This window comes from Enhydra lutris, unplaced genomic scaffold, assembly GCF_002288905.1.
Source record: "Enhydra lutris kenyoni isolate GAN:26980312 unplaced genomic scaffold, ASM228890v2 scaffoldscaffold3, whole genome shotgun sequence".
NCBI classification, from domain to species: Eukaryota; Metazoa; Chordata; class Mammalia; order Carnivora; family Mustelidae; genus Enhydra; species Enhydra lutris.
Window position 1 is genome coordinate 43,886,685 of NW_019154087.1, and position 18,580 is coordinate 43,905,264.

General features: G+C 37.5%; 1 protein-coding gene across 3 annotated transcripts in view; it reads left to right on the top strand.

Annotated features, from left to right (window-relative positions):
• LOC111154820 (WD repeat and FYVE domain containing 3) overlaps positions 1-18,580 on the top strand; it is a 243,510-nt gene that overhangs the window by 202,103 nt on the left and 22,827 nt on the right. For all 3 annotated transcript variants that reach the window (XM_022514747.1, XM_022514756.1, XM_022514763.1), the window contains 11 exons: positions 612-760; positions 2,299-2,419; positions 2,953-3,038; positions 4,810-4,890; positions 7,383-7,437; positions 7,653-7,772; positions 9,104-9,221; positions 10,690-10,796; positions 12,363-12,516; positions 16,644-16,735; positions 16,961-17,173. In XM_022514747.1, coding sequence (XP_022370455.1) covers positions 612-760; positions 2,299-2,419; positions 2,953-3,038; positions 4,810-4,890; positions 7,383-7,437; positions 7,653-7,772; positions 9,104-9,221; positions 10,690-10,796; positions 12,363-12,516; positions 16,644-16,735; positions 16,961-17,173 — 1,296 coding nt within the window. The remainder of the gene's footprint in view (positions 1-611; positions 761-2,298; positions 2,420-2,952; positions 3,039-4,809; positions 4,891-7,382; positions 7,438-7,652; positions 7,773-9,103; positions 9,222-10,689; positions 10,797-12,362; positions 12,517-16,643; positions 16,736-16,960; positions 17,174-18,580) is intronic.

Sequence of the window (18,580 nt, forward strand, 5' to 3'; positions counted from 1 at the left end):
CTAACATGCTTACATACATGATCTCAGTAACTCTCACAACAAATCATTGTATATCTGAAATTCACAAACAGACACAGAGGCCCAGAAAATTAAGAAATTTGGCTAAATCCATAACTAAGTAACAGGATTGGGAATTCACTTAGGTTTGTTAGACTCATCAGACCTGTTTTCATTCTTGTCTCAGAAAGGGCACAATCCTAAGCTCCTTACATACACACTTCAATTCTTTTTTTTTCCTGCCCTGTTTATTGTATCCGTCTCCTTCCTTATCTAACATGTTCATCGCCTCTGGAACCTAGTACACATGTCCCTGGCACACAGCGAGTAATGTGAAAAGTGGGAGAAGTGGGTTGGATAGGTAAAAGCACAGGTTGGTGTATGGATGTGAGTAAAATGGTTGTCTGCTTTTACTGGACTCAACTGCAAATCAGATGGCAGTTTTAGCTGATTCTTTTTTAACATGCTTAAACTCAGGTTTCATGTGCTTAGTTCAGGGGATGTTTTGCCCATTAAAACCATATTTAAAAACATTTTGTTTCCATTATATCAAAAAAGAAACTATCAGTTTTTTGGTTAACTCTGTTAATGAACGTTTATGGTTTTCTTCATAGATTCAGCATATGTACCGCTGTGCTCGAGTCCAGGGACTGGATACCAGTGAGGGGCTACTTCTTTTTGGTAAAGAGCATTTTTATGTGATTGATGGATTTACAATGACAGCAACCAGGGAAATAAGAGATATTGAAACCTTACCTCCAAAGTAAGTAAATGAATGAAGACACACAACGTATAGCTGTCTTGAAAACAGCAGTCTATTGACCTAGTGTTTTTTAATTCAAAAATCGTGTTTTAAGTAATGTTATCTTTCAGTTTGTGTGTCATTAAATATTCACAAGGGTAATAGTTATTTCAAGGTAAGAAAATATTTGCCTTATTTATCAAAATGAAAAAATTTTTTGTTCTGCGTTAACAGTGCCAGACACCAAGTTCCTTATAATCTGTATATTTTATAAACTTACTCAGAACTTGCAAATTGTTTTTAAATTTTAGTACAAACACAGTTGTAGAGAAAATGCAGGTAACTACACAGTTGTCTAACTAATTGGAAGTGTTCCTGTCCTCTGAGCACCCTTGAAACAGCATGAGTAAAGCACAGGCAGGAATTAATTGAGTTTTATCTTCCTTGTCCTCTTCCAGTCCTGTGGGATGATAGTGGGGAACAGAAACCCAGAAGACAAAGCCAGCAGGAAGACAGAAAGTTTAAGGCTTAGAAAGCCAAGGTGCTCTTCTCTCTTTAAGGCAACAGTCACGAAATACAATTTTTAATATTTTTATGTGGAGCAAGGGGCCCATGAATGTCATAATGTGGCCCTGACTGTTGCTGAGAGGAAGTATTCGAAACCTGTCCTAGGAAGGAACCACAGAGACAGTGTCTATATTCCACAGTGTGAGGTGTTCAAAATGTAAAAATTATATTTTGTGACTGTGTTGCTTTAAAGATGAATATATTCATATTATACATTAAACAGTTTCTTCTACCAAAAAGTTCAATTTTTTTCTTCTGATTTTAAAAAAAAAAAAATTAAAACATTTCCTCGGGCCCCTAAAAGTAGGTGGGCCTGGGGCCCTGGATGGCTCAGTGGGTTAAAACCTCTGCCTTCAGCTCAGGTCATGATCCCAGGGTCCTGGGATCGAGCCCCACATTGGGCTCCCTGCTCAGCTCGGGGCCTGCTTCCCCCTCTCTCTCTGCCTGCCTCTCTGCCTACTTGTGATCTCTGTCAAATAAATAAATAAAATCTTTAAAAAAAAAAAAATAAAAGCAGGTGGACCTACGCATGCACTGTACCAGCTGTGCCTAGTACATAAGTTGGCCCTGATAGTGGGATTTTTTTTTTAATTTTTTTTTTTTTAAGATTTTATTTATTTGACAGAGAGAGATCACAAGTAGGCGGAGAGGCAGGCAGAGAGAGAGGAGGAAGCAGGGTCCCCACTGAGCAGAGAGCCCGATACGGGGCTCGATCCCAGGACCCTGGGATCATGACCTGAGCTGAAGGCAGAGGCTTTAACCCACTGAGCCACCCAGGTGCCCCTAGTGGGATTTTTTTAATCATAATCATCAAAAGGGTTCTTTGTTTGCTCAATAGCTAATATATTATTCTCTTAAACATATTTTTTTGGACTCAGTATTGTGATGTATTGTTCCCTATTCATATGTTGAAAATAACACACCCTTTGTTGAACAGTGAATTTATCTCTTGCTGTGTTTTTGTTTATCTTTTTTCTCTCGGCTGCTTGTAGTATGCATGAGCCAATTATCCCTAGAGGAGCCAGGCAAGGCCCCAGTCAGCTCAAGAGAACATGCAGCATTTTTGCATATGAAGATATTAAGGAAGTACATAAAAGGAGGTATCTCTTGCAGGTGGGTTGATTTAGTAGTACTAAACATTTTGTCATCTTCCTTTTTTCAGAGGAGATACTATTTAAAACTCATACTTGCCATGAAAACCCTTAATAGGACCTACCCTGTCCCTTACAGAATTTCCTTAGATGATTTTATGACAGGCAAACTCTTGTCTCATGGGAGCACAACTCGATATAATACATCTCTCTCTCTCTTTTTATTTAAACACAGCCTAATATCTTTATTATCCATCTTTTCATATAGCATGCAAATCAACATGTCTTTTAATATAAAAATTGCATCTTCACTATAATTTTCCAATTAGAGTTTTTTAATTATATTACCAGTATTCTATAAAGATTTTTGAAACAAAAATTGAACAGAGCACATTGGCTCTGTTTCTTTTGTAATTTAATCTGCTGGGAATTCATGACTCTGAAAATGTTTTTGAAAAAGTTAACTTCTTCAACATTGTAGATATTCATAGTGGAGAAGTTAATATATGACCTTGTGTGTGTTTTTCTTAATGTTTTTCTCTTTGAACATTTCAGCCTATTGCTGTGGAGGTTTTCTCTGGAGATGGACGGAATTACCTCCTTGCATTTCAGAAAGGAATTAGAAATAAAGTCTACCAAAGGTATTGTTTATTAAGAATACTTGATAATGCTATCATGGGAAGGGGTGTAAGGGAAACTAGTACCAGATAAGCTAGTTTTTGAAAGTCTGGGATCTTGAGATCAGTGAATTCTTGGAGGAAAATGTTTGTTTCATTTTTGGCAACCTGTTGAAACATGATTCTTCTAATTATCTTTTAAAGCAATGCTATTCTGTTGTGAAATACTGTTTATCTTTCTGGTCACTGTAGTAGATACCATCAAAAGCTGTGTATCATTGAATCCTGTGTCTTTAAATGTAAAAGAATGAGGAAACTGTAGCTTAAAAAAATAGTACTTCAGGTTCAAAATGGGCTTCTTTCCTATTTACTAAAAAAGAATACAGTGCCATTTCTTGCATTGCGTGCATTGCACTGAATGCAGAGACTGAGTTGCCCTAGAAATTATATTTATATGAGACCTTCCTTGGCCTTGGAAGAGAGGTTGATACCTTCATCCTCAAAAAAGTAGGATAGCCAAATAAACCAGTTTATCTAACCTAATCATATTTTACTTTTGGTAAGCTGTATTCAGAATTTGCCTTGTGAAAGAAAAGTAGTACGAATACATGGTGCTCAAAAATATTTCTGTTGGGGGCGCTCAGTGGGTTAAAGCCTCTGCTTTCGGCTTAGGTCATGATCTCAGGGTCCTGGGATCGAGCCCCACATCGGGCTCTATGCTCCACAGGGAGCCTGCTTCCCCCTCTCTCTCTCTGCCTGCCTCTCTGCCTACTTGTGATCTCTTTCTCTGCCAAATAAATAAATAAAATCTTAAAAAATATATATTTCTGTTGGATGTATGAATAATGAGACTTTTATGAATGGATCACAGATACGAGAGACCTTCTCCTAATTCTTTGAAGGGTGGTTTGGGTAGCAAGTGCTCTACTAAGGGAAGTTTTATATTTCACCTTACTTCTATGAGGAATGTTTAATGCCAAGCAACATCGCTTATCATCGTGGTCCAGTAATACTACCTGTGAGCACAAGGGAGTGAGGGGGGTTCATCAGACAAAGTGCCTGTGGATGGTGATTGGTAATCCCAAACTCCTTTCACATGTGGGAAGAGCCAATAAAGGGACTGAAATTTTAGTTACCTGTTGTATTCACTTCTAAAGGCGATGTTGTTTTCAACACTTGGAAATTGTTTGCTCTCCTAATTAGCAGCTGTTACAAGATGAGTTTGTCTTTCTCTGAAAAATGTCTGTGTATGTGCTAAAGTTCAGGGACCACATCTGTTCTAATAATTTTCCTATAACTCTCTTCCACCTTTAAAATATATATGTTGACATTGTGGGCAACTCTGAAAAAAATGTAGAAGTGTCACATAAAGTTGCTTATTGTGTATGTATCTTCATTTGTTTAGTGTTGTCCCTGTTCTCCCAGTGTTTTGCTATCCTTGTTACTTGCTGTCATGTGAATATTTAGCTGTTAATCACTCGTTAGTACTTCATTAAGTTGACTCAGTTTCTGTACATCAGTGTTGCAAGGCTTTTTCTTCCAGTAATATGACAGCATATTTAAAATCCAGAATGATAGATTTTGCTGTGGCCTTTTATATTTGGCTTGGAAGCCAATATCTGACCCTTTCTAGTAACAGATTCCAATTATTGTGTTTTCCCTTTGCCTGCTGTTCACTGGGTGGGGGAGGGTAAATGCAGCAGTCAAGGTCTGAATGTATCTGCCTTTCTGGGGCTCCCATTAGGTCCCGACTTTGGCTTCATTTCCAATTTTATGCTGTTTTTAAATTTTCCAGGTTTTTGGCTGTCGTGCCATCTCTAACTGACAGTTCAGAGTCTGTGTCTGGGCAACGGCCGAACACAAGTGTGGAGCAAGGGTAGGTTGATTGGTTCTTACATCATAGTTTAATAGTGATAGTAGGATGGTTTGCATCTGCACAGTATTATTTAATATTTTGAATGAGTGTTTTCTCCTCCTAGTGGTTACACAGAATTAAATACTGAAAACTTTAAAAGAAAAAGGCACGCTATGCATCATCATTCCTGTCAGATCAGCACTCAAGGTCTGATCGATTTCCTTGAGTCCGTTAAGCAGCATACGGTCCTGTGTGTGTAACTGAGCTCATACTGTGGACAGATTTTTATTCTGCTTCTTCCATGCAGTGTTATATGTAACTGTTACCCCTGCGATTACAAAATTCTTCAGAATATTACTTTTAACTTAATACCTATTCATGGTATGTATAAAGCATTCTCTTATTTTTGGATACTTCATCTTTGTCAGGTTTCCTTGTTCTAATAATGCAAGTGTGACTGCTCATGATTTTTTGGGGTAAAATCCCCTTGGTGAAAAAAAGAGGTGTGAATTTTAAGGCTTTTGATAAGCAAAACCAACTTGATTTTCATAAAAATTAAACATATCTATAGTCCACCACTAGCGGGTAAATTTACTTACCTCAGTAGATGCTTGTCAACTTTTTATATTTATCTTTTCGTTTTTACTAGTTTTATAAGATGCTTTCTCGATTTTTAAATGTGTATTTCTTTTATTTTAGTAATCTTGAGCACTGTATATGTTTGTTAGCCATTTAAAATCCTCATTTGTGAGTTATCCATAACTTTGCCCATTTTTTTCCTGAGTTCTTTTTTGGTGGTGGTGGTGATGGTGGTTTGACTTTCTTTTTTAATTGAGATATAATTGACATATGATTATAGTAGTTTCAAGGTAGACAACATAATGATAGGATACTTGTGTAATTGAGAAATGATCACCATGGTAAGTCTACTTGACATCTCCTCTGAGTTCTTGCTATCCATTTGATGGGATTTTTCTATAATAATGTATTACTACTCCTTTACCTGTTATATTTGTTGCAAATTGCCCGGTTTTCCTCTTAATTTTGTTTTTTAATATTTAAATTTTAACTCTTGTTTTTATGCGTTCAGACCTATCAGTAGTTCCTTTATGTTCATTTTACTTGCTTTTAATCTTAGAAAGTCCTTCTGAATGATACAGCCATTTCAAGAACCCATTTATAGTCACTCAGGAACTGGTAGCCATTTATATAATTCATTGGAAAAGAAGCAGTGCTTTCGGCTACAAATGATGCAGTATGCAAGAAAGTGATTTAAACTTTACTGGGGATTCTCTAATTTGTAAATAAAATTTGATTCTGGTCTGTGTGCATCTAACTATATTAAATGCGTGTGTTTCTCTTTTAAATTGTTGCTTTTCTTTAGCTGAGGTTTAGCAAATACAAATGCTAAATAGGTGCTTTTTTGGACCTCAGGTTATGTTCTGTTCCTAATCATTTGTATTGTTGTTAAGATAAACGACAGGAAATAAAAGTTCCCCTTCCAGCACATTGAGCCTTTTTTTCTACTTGTAATTAAATTGCCAGTACTTTCACCTGCTTACATAATCTTCAGCTTGTTATTTCATTGTTCTTACTACTTTCTGTGCTGAGCTGGCAGTTCTTAAAGATCTGTTAAAAGTTCAAAAGCAAGAAGCAGAAATTCATTTCCAACTTCATCTTTTCAGTTGTTCCCTTTCTTATAAAGTTGAGGAGTCAACATAGCTCTTTCCACGGAGAGTTCCTGTACATTTGGTTTGCCTGATGGGAAGAACTTACCTAGAAATGGAAAGTGCTACCTCTACTGTTGAGCCAGAAATCTTTAAGAACTAAGGTTTACAAATCTGTTGATTTCTTTTCAGACAGTAAAATACATAGTTCAGTGCTTTCCTATGGGTGATTGTGTTCAAATCACAATCTTCAAATCATTAATAACGAATATTACGAAGGTGTTAAACCTTAAGAAGGGTTTTACAGCATTCCAGGAACATCTGATACCCAAAAAAGTCTGTAATTCCAAATGATCCAAACAGCAATGACTTTCCTCTCATAAAATATTTATATTTTTATTCACTCTCCAACTTCTCTTTTAAGAAATGTGCTATGTATACTATTTCAGCTATTCCAATTTAATGTCTTCGCATTTCTTTATGTACAGGTCATTGTAAAAGGTAGACAGACTAGACCATTGTTTTTCAAGTTCTTGCTATAACCCAAGGTAAAAAATGAACTTTGTATTGCGTCCCAGGACCCACAAACTGAGTTACAAATTCTAACACAAAATTGACTGGAAATACTTTCACTTACTGTAAATGCTTTTCAGTGTTCTCTGTTTTCTTCAGTTGAATTCCCTGTTATTTCATATTTCAAAATGTTGGTTATAACACACTAAGACTCATTTGTAATAGGTCTTCCATGGTTTGAAAATTTCCTGGACCAGATGTAAATTTTTTAACTTGATTATTGCTCAGATTTAAAATTATATTGCCTGTAACTTAATCTTTTCTTGTTTTTAGGTCTGGGTTGCTTAGCACTTTGGTTGGAGAGAAGTCTGTGACTCAGAGATGGGAGGTAGGCTTAATGAAAATGCAAGTTTCATTCATAATTTGCAGTTAGATGGTATAAGCTATACAGTTGAAAGCACTTCAGCAATCCATAAAATACATACATTAAAAAAAACTTTGTGTTCTTTTTAGGAAAATAAAAATATAAAAAAATAAAAATTTTTAAAGTGAACATAGTAGAAATAATGGTCCTGAAATGAATCTTTGTTGATCTTTCCCAAGAGAGGTGAAATCAGCAACTTCCAGTATTTGATGCATTTGAACACTTTGGCTGGCAGGTCGTATAATGATCTCATGCAGTATCCTGTCTTCCCCTGGATCCTTGCAGATTACGACTCAGAGGTAAATAAACATTTTGTGTAAGTGGAACACATCTTCAAAAGTAATTAAGAGGTACTTAACTTGCCCAGATGTTTTACTTGGTTTATAATTTATTATTTAATTTATAATTTTTATAATTTTAATTCCTCAACGGGCACTTGTTACAAGAAGATGAGAAGAGTTTTAGCTTGACTTGTACAAAGTTTAAGTCATTGACCAATTTTTTAGATATTTATTCTTAATATCTATTTGGTTTTCTTAAGTGCTTGTTAATTTGTATCCCCTGGTGGGTGTCTCTCTGTACTCTACACTGCAGCTGGTTTCAGAAACACTAATTGAGTCATCACTGTTTAAAATTACTCAGTAATGGTCATCACAATTTGGAGAGAATTTAGAAACCTCAGCACAGTACCCTTCTTCCCAAAGTAGCTCCTACATGTATATCCCTTGAGCACAAAGACAATCCCGTATCTCTCAATTCCCAACCCCTAGAACGGTGCCTGATAATTAGCATACAATTTAGTTTTTGTTGAGTTAACCAAAGTTAACCAGTATTGATGAGGGATTTTGCATATAGATTTTGACTTATATTAATGGATGTGGATTCATTTAAAGTATAAGTTTGGCAAAATTGTTTGGCCGTGATGCCCTTTAAAAGGACACTGATTAAATACCCCTCCCCCCAGTGCATATTCCAGATTTTTACTTTGAAAACCCCAGGTGGTGAATTTGTTTCTCTTTTAAGTGTATGAATTAAGTCAGTTAGAAATGAACTTTTAAAATAATTGGTGGAAGATAGACTGAAAGATTCCATCTCATTTGGAAGTCACGTAGTCTGGTATGCTGTCTTTCAGAGGTGAATGAATTACCAAGTGCTCTAGTTCATTTCACTGCCCGATCACCTCTAAGAAGGGAATACTCAGAAGTGAAGTTGGGGTGAAATGGGGGAGGAGAGGAAGAGAACAGAAAGGAGATTCGGTGCTACAGTTACATGGGTGATGGAGATAAAAATGAGTTCCAGGCTTTAGTGTCGAGTCCCCTGCCATGTCCTTGCCAAGACTGGGAAGGATTTTCCCTTATTCCTCATCTCCAGCCTGGATTCTGAGTGTCTTCTGTGAATTCTTAATTTCCAAAGTAGTTGTCTTCAGACTGAACCGGTTAACAAGCTGCCATGTGCCTGTCTATAAAATACGGATAACCAGCAGGTACATAGCTTGGTTTTGGAGCCCCGTTCTGCCAGTGGGATCACAAACGTTTATAAATCACTGTCGTCTGTTATAGTCACTGTACCTACACTGGCGAGAATGAAAGGCGTAGAGTAATTTGGAATTGGATTTCATTTTGTATTTTAGGAGGTAGATCTTACTAATCCCAAGACATTTAGAAACCTGGCTAAGCCAATGGGAGCACAGACAGATGAACGATTAGCTCAATACAAGAAGCGGTATAAAGACTGGGAAGATCCTAATGGTAAGTAACTTTTCTTGTCATTGGACTTTGTGCCTCAGTTGCAAACATAAAGTCATTATTTAGTGGTCTGCCATCTCTGTATCTTTTCCTTTATCTTTTCTTATGTATCATTACATCTGTGTAAGTTATATATTCACACATGTATACAGCTATCAGATTTTGCATGCCAACTGATGGCCATGCTTAGAAGACATGTTTTAGGTAGCTTATCAGGTACTGGCAGAAAACTGTCTGCTTTGTATAGGTCAGAAATTTCCCATTAGGTAGATAATCTGCCTTTAACTCTAATCCTGTTTAACCCAGAAACTACAGTTTCCTTAATTAAACTGTCTTTTAATTTTATTGAGACACTTTTTGGAATCCTTTTCTTTAAAAAAAATAATAAAATAATAATAATGATAATAACAGTAACAACAATAACAGCCACCACCTCCTGAAACTACACTTATTACTTGTTATGTTTAGTGTTTTGATTTTGTGTTTTATTTTAAAAGACCTATTTGAGAAAGAACATGCATGCACAGGTGAGTGTGAGCTGGGGAGAGGCAGAGAGAGGGGAAGAGAATCTTTTTTTTTTTAATTTTTTTTAATGATTTTATTTATTTATTTGAGAGAGAGAGAGAGAGAGAGCATGAGAGGAGAGAGAGATCAGCGGGAGAAGCAGACTCCCCGCCGAGCAGGGAGTCCAATGTGGGACTCGATCCCAGGACTCCAGGATCATGACCTGAGCCGAAGGCAGTTGCTTAACCAACTGAGCCACCCAGGTGCCCCAGGGGAAGAGAATCTTAAACAGACTCCCCACTGAGCACAAAGCCCCATGCAGGGCTCCATCTCACAACCCTGAGATCACAACCTGAGCCATAAGCAAGAGTCAGGTGCTTAACCAACTTCACCACGCAGGCCCCCTGTTATGTGTAATGTTTCTCATGTGTCTGCTCCCCACCGCCCGCACCGAATGGGTGAAACAAAGGAGGAAAAAAAAACTAAGCTTAAGCCTAAAGGTATTCCCTGTGTGGACCCTTTTTTTCCTGCGAAGGAGAGTATGTAATAACAATTACGTAATATTCATAGATAATAATTTAGAGTAATAGATCGTTGCAAAGCCAGAGCATCCTAAAAAGTAGCTGTAAGTCAGTATCCTGCTTTAGTGGAAGGTGGTTTGTTGTTAAGGCTTACCTATTACAATAACCCTCAAAACGTGAATTCCTACATGTGCTAAATTTGTGAGGAAAGGCACTGAGTTATACTTAATTTGGATTACTGCCAGATATGTAAGTGAGGGGCTTTGTATAGGTCATGTTCTCACACTACAGTGATGCCGTAATGTTCTCACACTACAGACACCAGTGCTAATTGTGTTTAGTGTTGCAGCAATCACAGGCATTAGCATTTTCAAGCCTATTAATACCAATTTTATTTTTCACATTTACTCTTTTGTTTTCAATTATGTTTTAATTTTTTTGAACAGGAGAAACTCCAGCCTACCACTATGGGACCCACTATTCATCTGCAATGATTGTGGCTTCATACCTAGTAAGGATGGAGCCTTTCACACAGATATTCTTAAGGCTGCAGGTAAAACTCTAAATTTAGCATTTTTCTATTTTATTCAAGCCTCCTTTCTATTTAAAATCGGTGTGTGTGTGTGTGTTTTAATGTTGTTATCTTGCCTTACAAGAAGTCCTATGAAGTTTCAGTCACAAAGAATGGTGAAACATAATTCAAGTGGCATTTCACTATATCAGAATTGATGAGTAAAACAAGAGCCAGGGTCCTTTAGTCAAAGAAGCAAATACCACGTGCTTTCCAGCCAGGTATATGGAATTCAGACTTAACTGGTTTAAATTAGCAACAAATATTTAAAAAATACAGTCTAGCTCATTTGCTATCTTCTTTATTATAATTGCTTTCCTCCACATTCTCTTTCATTTATTCAGCAAATATTTATTGAATATCTACTATGTACCAGACACTATTCTAAGTACGTGGAAGATATCAATGAATAAAAACAAAAGCCCTACTTTGTACAGCATATATACTTTAGTTGAGGGAAACAGACAAGAAAAACAACAAAAATACATCTTAAAGTGTTTTAGAATACAATACATGCTATCAGAACATATGGATCAGCGAAAGGGACTGGGAAGTACAGAAGTAGGAGTGGGTGGTAGAAAAGGGTGCAGTGCAGTTTGAAATAGAGTGGTCAGACTAGGTCTCCTTGAAAAGGTGGCAAGTGAGCAAAAATTTGGAGGACATGAGGCAGTTACTCATGCAGGTGCCTGGAGAAAGTGTGTTCCAGGCAGAGGGCCCCAAGCTAAGCACGTGGCTGAGATGTTTTAGGATGAGCAGGGAGCCCACTGAGTCTGGAGCAGAGTAAGTGGAGGGGAAATTCAGAGGATGCCCTCAGACAGGTAATGAGTCAGATTGTGGCAGGTCTTGGTGGCGCAGTATATGGACTTTGGCATTTTCCCGCAGTGAGCTTCAGTGTAAAGACATTACACTCTGTCCACTGAAAACTGAGGGAGTTCGACTGAGGAAGGTGTGCTATATCTATAAGGCTGTGTAAGAAATCCCTTTTCTATTTGAATTTGTTATATATATCAAAAAATTATATATAACTTTTTGATCACTTTCTTAGTTTTTCACCTAATCCTTAACATTGTGAGCATTTGAATGTCGTGTTAATTTATAAAATCAGTCTAATATATATATATACACACATATATGTGTATACACACACACACACAACTTGAATATTTTCAACTGTAGATGGCTACATTAGAATCTTGGTTGGTTTTCTTTAGGAGAGCATCATGAAACTATGGAAGAATTCATATTTCATATTTCATATTCTTGCCCTCTCAATAAAAACTCATTTTTTAGTGACTTTTCAAAGTCTTTGTATTTAGGTTTCACTTTGATTACAAAATACATGCATTAAGCACTTTGTCAGAAATACCCCCAAAAGAATTCATTTTCTTTTTGTGATTATTTAAAATTTTGTGTGTTTGACGTAGGATGGGGGAAAATGGAATTGTCACCAAATGTATTGACTTGGGTTTTTCGAGCCCGTGAGCTTGACAGAAGCCATGAGGTGTGGCGATGGGGCTCTAACAGAGCAGTGCCTTCTTCCGTCCACAGGGAGGCCACTTCGACCTGGCTGACCGGATGTTCCACAGTGTGCGCGAGGCCTGGTACTCAGCATCAAAGCACAACATGGCAGATGTAAAAGAACTTATCCCCGAATTTTTTTACTTACCAGAATTCCTGTTCAATTCCAACAACTTTGATCTAGGTATGTACAGCTGTGGTGCTGTCATCGGAACACTAACCGGGAAAGGACCAATAGAAATGTGACTTTCCTGAATAGTGTCTGCAGTACGCACAAACAAGGAAAGACTTCCTTGTGGTTTCAGCAGCTCTTATTTACTATAATTGGGTGTGTGGGAGTAAATATAAAAGGAAAAATACATCTATGCCCAAAATAACTGTTTCAAATGTGGAGTCTTGGGAAGATTTAAAAATTGACGCAGATTGCATCTAATGTTCAGAATATTGTGATTTCAATAAAAACAAAGGGGAGGTGAAAATTTATTTAAAAATCCTTATGGTCGAAATTAATAGCCAAAAATGATATATCCACATTTTTCGTGTATTCTTTTAATCTTGTGTATTGCCTGAGGCATTCTCAGGTTGTATGCTGATATGTTTTAAAATTAGAGTTTTAGAATAACTTCAAGTTAATTTCTTTTTTTTATCATGTTAGGTTAGTATTATCTAGAAAAACAGAAACAAATCAATAGTCCTAAAAAGGAGAGAAATTTCGTCAGTACTCTGCTCTCTTTGTATAATCCAGCAGTTACAGGAAATAGATTTGATTTTGGCTGCAGTTTTTTGGAACATAGTTTGCTGATCTAGGTTTCTGAGTATTTCTTTTAAGACATATCAAAATTCCATTGTTTCCACTTCAGAATATTCCTGCCAGACTTTGTTCTATTTTTGTATATTTTTCATACTTCATATCGTATTTAAGTGTTCAACATATAAATCATTTCTATACTACCTCAAAGTTTGTTAACAGAAAATTTAGAGAAGTGTTCATATCTAATACATATGAGTGATTTTTCTTTCTAAAAATAGTTTTTTAAATAATTTTTGTTGATTGTCCGTTGGCAGTTCTAACTTTTTGAAATTATAGCTCCAGATCTAATGGGAAAGGTAATAAGACTCTCTTAATAGCCCCAGCAAAAGACCTGAAATTGAGTCCAGTCCAGACCACTTACAAACTGAACTAAATTATCCAGTTTTAAATAAGTAAATTAAGAAAGAGCCATGTATTTTTGTCATGCTCATCTTCATAATAAATCATCTTCCTTCCATGAAATCACACACTTTAAAAAACACTATTTGCATATAAGAGCTAAAAGTGTAAACAAAAAAAAGCTAAAGCTGTAAAACTCTTAGAAGAAAACATAGGGTTAAATCTTCATGATCTTTTATTTGCTGATGCCTTATTAGGTAGGATATAACAGCACAAGCATGAGCAACTAAAAAAAATGACTTGGACTTGATCAAAATGTAAAACTTCTGCATCTAAGAGCATTATGAAGAAGGTGAAAAGAACACCTCCAGAAGGGGAGAAAATATTTGCAAGTGATGTATCTCATAATGGTCTAGTGTCTTGAAAATAACTCTTACAACTCAACAGCCAAAAGATAACCCAATTAAAAAATGGGCCAATGACCCAAGTAGACATTTCTCCAAAGAAGTTATACAAATGGCCATGAGAAGATGCTCAACATCATTAGTCATTAGGGAAATGCCAGTGAACATCACGTAGGTACCGCTTCACATCCACTGGGATGGCTGTGGTGAAAACAAAAAGCCACAACAACAGAAAAGAGCAAGAGCCGATGAGGGTGTAGAGAGAGCAGAAGCTTCATGCACTGCTGGTGGGAATGGGAGGTGGCTTAGCAGCTGTGGAAGACAGCTTAGCTTGGTGGTGTCTCAGAAGTTAAAAATAGAATCACCCTATGACCCAGGAGTTCCACTCTGAGGTCTATATGCGAAAGAACTGAAGACAGGGACTCAAGCAGATTACCTGTCCACACCCGTTCAGAGCAGCATTATGTACAATAGCCAGGTGGTAGGAGCAGGCAGGCCACATGTCTGTCAGTGAATAAACAAATTGTGAAATGTACATACAATGGAATGGTACTCCATGGGAAAGTGTGAATTACTGATACACGCTATAACACGGATGAACCTCAGAAACATTATGCTAAGTTAAAAAAGACAGACACATAAGATCACATAATGTATGATTCTCTTTCTATGGAATATCCAATATAGGTCAGTCTTATAGACAAAGAACACAGATTGGTGGTTACCCAGGAGTGGGGGGGGCAGGCAGGCGGAATGGGGAGCCACTGCTTAATGGGTACAAGACTGCCCTGTGGGGTGATGAAAATGTTTTAAGGCTAGATAGAGATAGTGGCCACACAAAATTATGAACGTACTAAATGCCACTGAATTGTTCACTTTAAAGTGGTTAACTTTATGTTAGGTAAATTTCACTTCAATTACTTAAAAAAAAGAAAGAAAACTCCCAAAACAGTGTTTACTATTTTTATTATCTTTAAGTGATGTAAAACGAAGAGCACTTGGTTTTTTCCCTGGCTCTGGGATGAGTAACATTCCCCCTGGTCTTCTTATCTTTATACCCTTGGATATGGATCTACATGGAAGAGAGCTGCAAAGTACCAGAATCAGACCAAGAGTATACTACAGAGTGTTCTCTTTAAATTTTAAAATTACAGTTAGTGCAGGTGAAATAAAATGATACTGCATAAATATTAGGGATGATTAGCATATTTTCTTAAAAGTAGATTATATGTCAAGTCTGGAGACTTGGGTGGTATTTCAAAGGGAGTGGAATGAGGGGTATGAATGAGGCGGAGGGATGGTAATAACTCGATTGTTTTATTTTTTCTTAAGTCATATGGTAATTTTTCCAACCAAATCAAGACATCACTTTAAACAATAAACTGATTTTTATGTTTCTCACTTAATATCACTTTGTCAATAAGCCATCAAATACCAGTGACAAGAACAAGATTGTTTCTGTGGGAAATATTTTTTATTGGCCCTCACTTGAAACTGCCTTTGTGTTCTAGAATTTGAACAATTGTACTTCTCTGAAAATGTCTAATATAGCTGTTTACCTAACCAACTACTGTTGAGCTAGTGAGTCAACATTAGTATTCATAGAGTCATTTTTTTTTACATTGATCACCTGATTTGTATCTGGGAAAGCTATAGGCTAAAATTAACTTTTTGGCCTTTACTTCCAAAAAATGAAAAGAGAGGACCTGTTTCCTGAGATGCCAGTCCCATTTAATATGTTTTGTTGTGGACAGGTTTTATAGCAAACACTTCCTTTAGTATTTTTCAGATTGTCTAGCTATGACTTAACAATTTCCATGGAATAAATATCACTTGGTATGCATTTTTTGTTTCCGCTAGGTAGCCCCATAGTTTTTCCAGATTTTTTTTTCTGTTAGATGATATACTAACAGCAGAAACTTACATTACAGGTTTTATTTTTTAAATGAGAATCCTTACAGCAAAATACATGTCAGTTCTACAGAGCTCTCTCAAGAGTTTAAGAATCAGAAATAGGAAATATCACATGTATTGCATATATTTCTAGAAGACTGGTATTTTTATTTCCTCTTTAGCAAAGAGAACACTCAAACTCCTCAGTGACTGAGAAGTTAGGTATTCCTTCAGTAACCTCTTCCATGTGAGAGGCAAAATTTTGTCAAAACCTTAAGAGAAGAAATTCAGTACTGGTTTACTGCTGATGACTCACCAAGCTCTAAGCATTCAGGAAAAGCCCAAACAAAAGAAGATTTAAGAGAAATTGCTAAAGATCTTCCAAATGCGCAGTCCTGAGGAGATAGAATTTGAGCAGTTTCTACAAACTCAAAACAATAGGCTCACTAAATGTTTCGTTAAAAAGGAGTCCTGCAATCAGTTAAATTTCAGGAATATTGTGTCTAATATCCCTCCTGGAGAAGGGCTCTGCCTCTGTAGAGTCTTACAAGAAGAAACATGTTTAACTTTGCATAACTCAGCATTTTCTGAAGCCATTTGTCAGGGTGGGTCCGTCAGATTTGCTAATGCTTAATAATCTCTCTGAGGGAATTCTCTAAGAAGCAGACCTAGGGAAATAGCAGAGTAGCTGATCTCAGAGGGTCCTTTCTGATGGTAAAATTTCATAGTTCTGGTAATGAATCTAACCCACTATTTATGTGTTACTTTAATATAAAGTTACTATTTATTTATTTATTTACCATCTTACTTAACTTTATTTATTTACCATCTTTCATTGTCTTTTTAATTTATCTAATTGCACAGGCTGTAAACAAAATGGCACCAAGCTGGGAGATGTTATCCTTCCACCGTGGGCAAAAGGGGACCCACGGGAATTCATCCGAGTCCACCGTGAGGTAATGGGAGCATCCTTTGTGGTTTAATATGGATTTCAATGGGTTGTTGACCACAGTACAAAGAGAGGGCCTTGAGCAAGATACCACCCATTTATTCAAATTACAGATATTGTTCTTACAATTTTTAGTTATTTCAGTTCCTTATGATCACTGGCCAATTCCTTTTGCTTTCTGGGCAAGTAATAAAAGTCAGCCTATGACTGAATGTGTGTTTTGAAATTACAGGCTTTGGAATGTGATTACGTGAGTGCCCATCTGCATGAGTGGATTGACTTAATCTTTGGCTATAAACAGCAAGGCCCTGCCGCGGTAGAAGCTGTAAATGTCTTCCACCATCTTTTTTATGAGGGTCAAGTGGACATCTACAACATAAATGACCCACTGAAGGAGACAGCCACCATAGGGTTCATTAATAACTTTGGTCAGATCCCTAAACAGGTATGGATATTCTTATCATTGATGCTTTCAGTCTCATTTTTTAAGCTCTAGTATTGCTGTAGATGAAGAATGACCATATAGCAAGTTTAGGCTAAGTTTTTATTGAAGAGCCCTGCCACCTAATAGGTTCAGTAGCTTCCACAATTATTGTTTTCTTCTCCTGCTTTGCAGGCCAGGTAAATAGAAATGTTGTTCAGAGAATTTCCCCTCAGACAAGTGCAGGGAGTGCTTTCCTATATCTGCCCAAGACCTGCAATCAGGGAAGAAGATGGAGTCTGGGGGTCCACAGCACGCAGGATGGGGTTTCATTCCAAGACCAGCAGGAAGCCAGTGCTGACACTGAGCAAGGAAAGGCATGGTCATATTTAGACTTTATTTTTTATTTATTTGTTTATTTTTTTAAGAATTTGTTTTTAAGTAATCTCTACACCCAGTGTGGGGCTTGAGCTTTCAACCCCGAGATCAAGAGTTGCATGCTCTACTGACTGAGCCAACCAGGTGCCTCCATATTTAGACTTTTTTTGTTGTTGTTTTTTAGGTTTTATTTACTTATTTGACAGAGAATGAGAGAGAAAAGAAAAAACACAAGGCAGGGGAGAGGCAGAGGGAGAGGGAGAAGCAGACTCCTCACTGAGCAGGGAGCCTGACGTGACACAGGGCTCCATCCCAGCACCCTGGGATCATGACCTGAGCCGAAGGCCAATGCTTAACTGACTGAGCCACCCAGGCATCCCCATACTTAGACTTGAAAGATCATTCTGTCCATGTACATTAACTAGAATTAAAATAAAAACTGAAAAATAAAGATCATTCTGTTCATAGTCTCATACACATGCACACACTGTAGGGGAACCAAGTTAGGAGCAGAATATCACCTCAGAAGCTCTTAGTGACAGTGGAGGGGACAGACAACAGTGATTTGGATTAGATTAGTGATGCAGGTGTGATGAGTGCTCTTGTAGGAGGGTGCGTGTATGGGTGTGCCAAGAACCAGCCCATCACTGGCCGCTCTGACCACTGTCTGGAACCCAAACAGGAAGACCGAGAGCATGGCCACCCAGCACCCACATGCAGTAGATCCCTCACCTTCATGGTGAGCACAGCCCTGTTAAGAGACTTCATGCACCAGGCACGCCAGGATGGGGTGATGCACGAGGAGGAGCCAGCCCCGAAGGAAAGGCACTCTCTGCTGGCCTTTCAAACTACCTGCCTTTCCCAGGTGCCCCGGGTCTACACTTTGGCCTAGCCATCCTTCTCTGTTCCTGCCCCAGATACCTCTCTTGGGCTCCCTTTTTGTACATTAACCAACTTAGAGGTTTCCAGGATCGATGTTTGAGAACATTCAGAACAACGGCCTTTCTCTGGATGACAGATAGCAGGAGAGCCTGTAACTGCACCACTTACAGT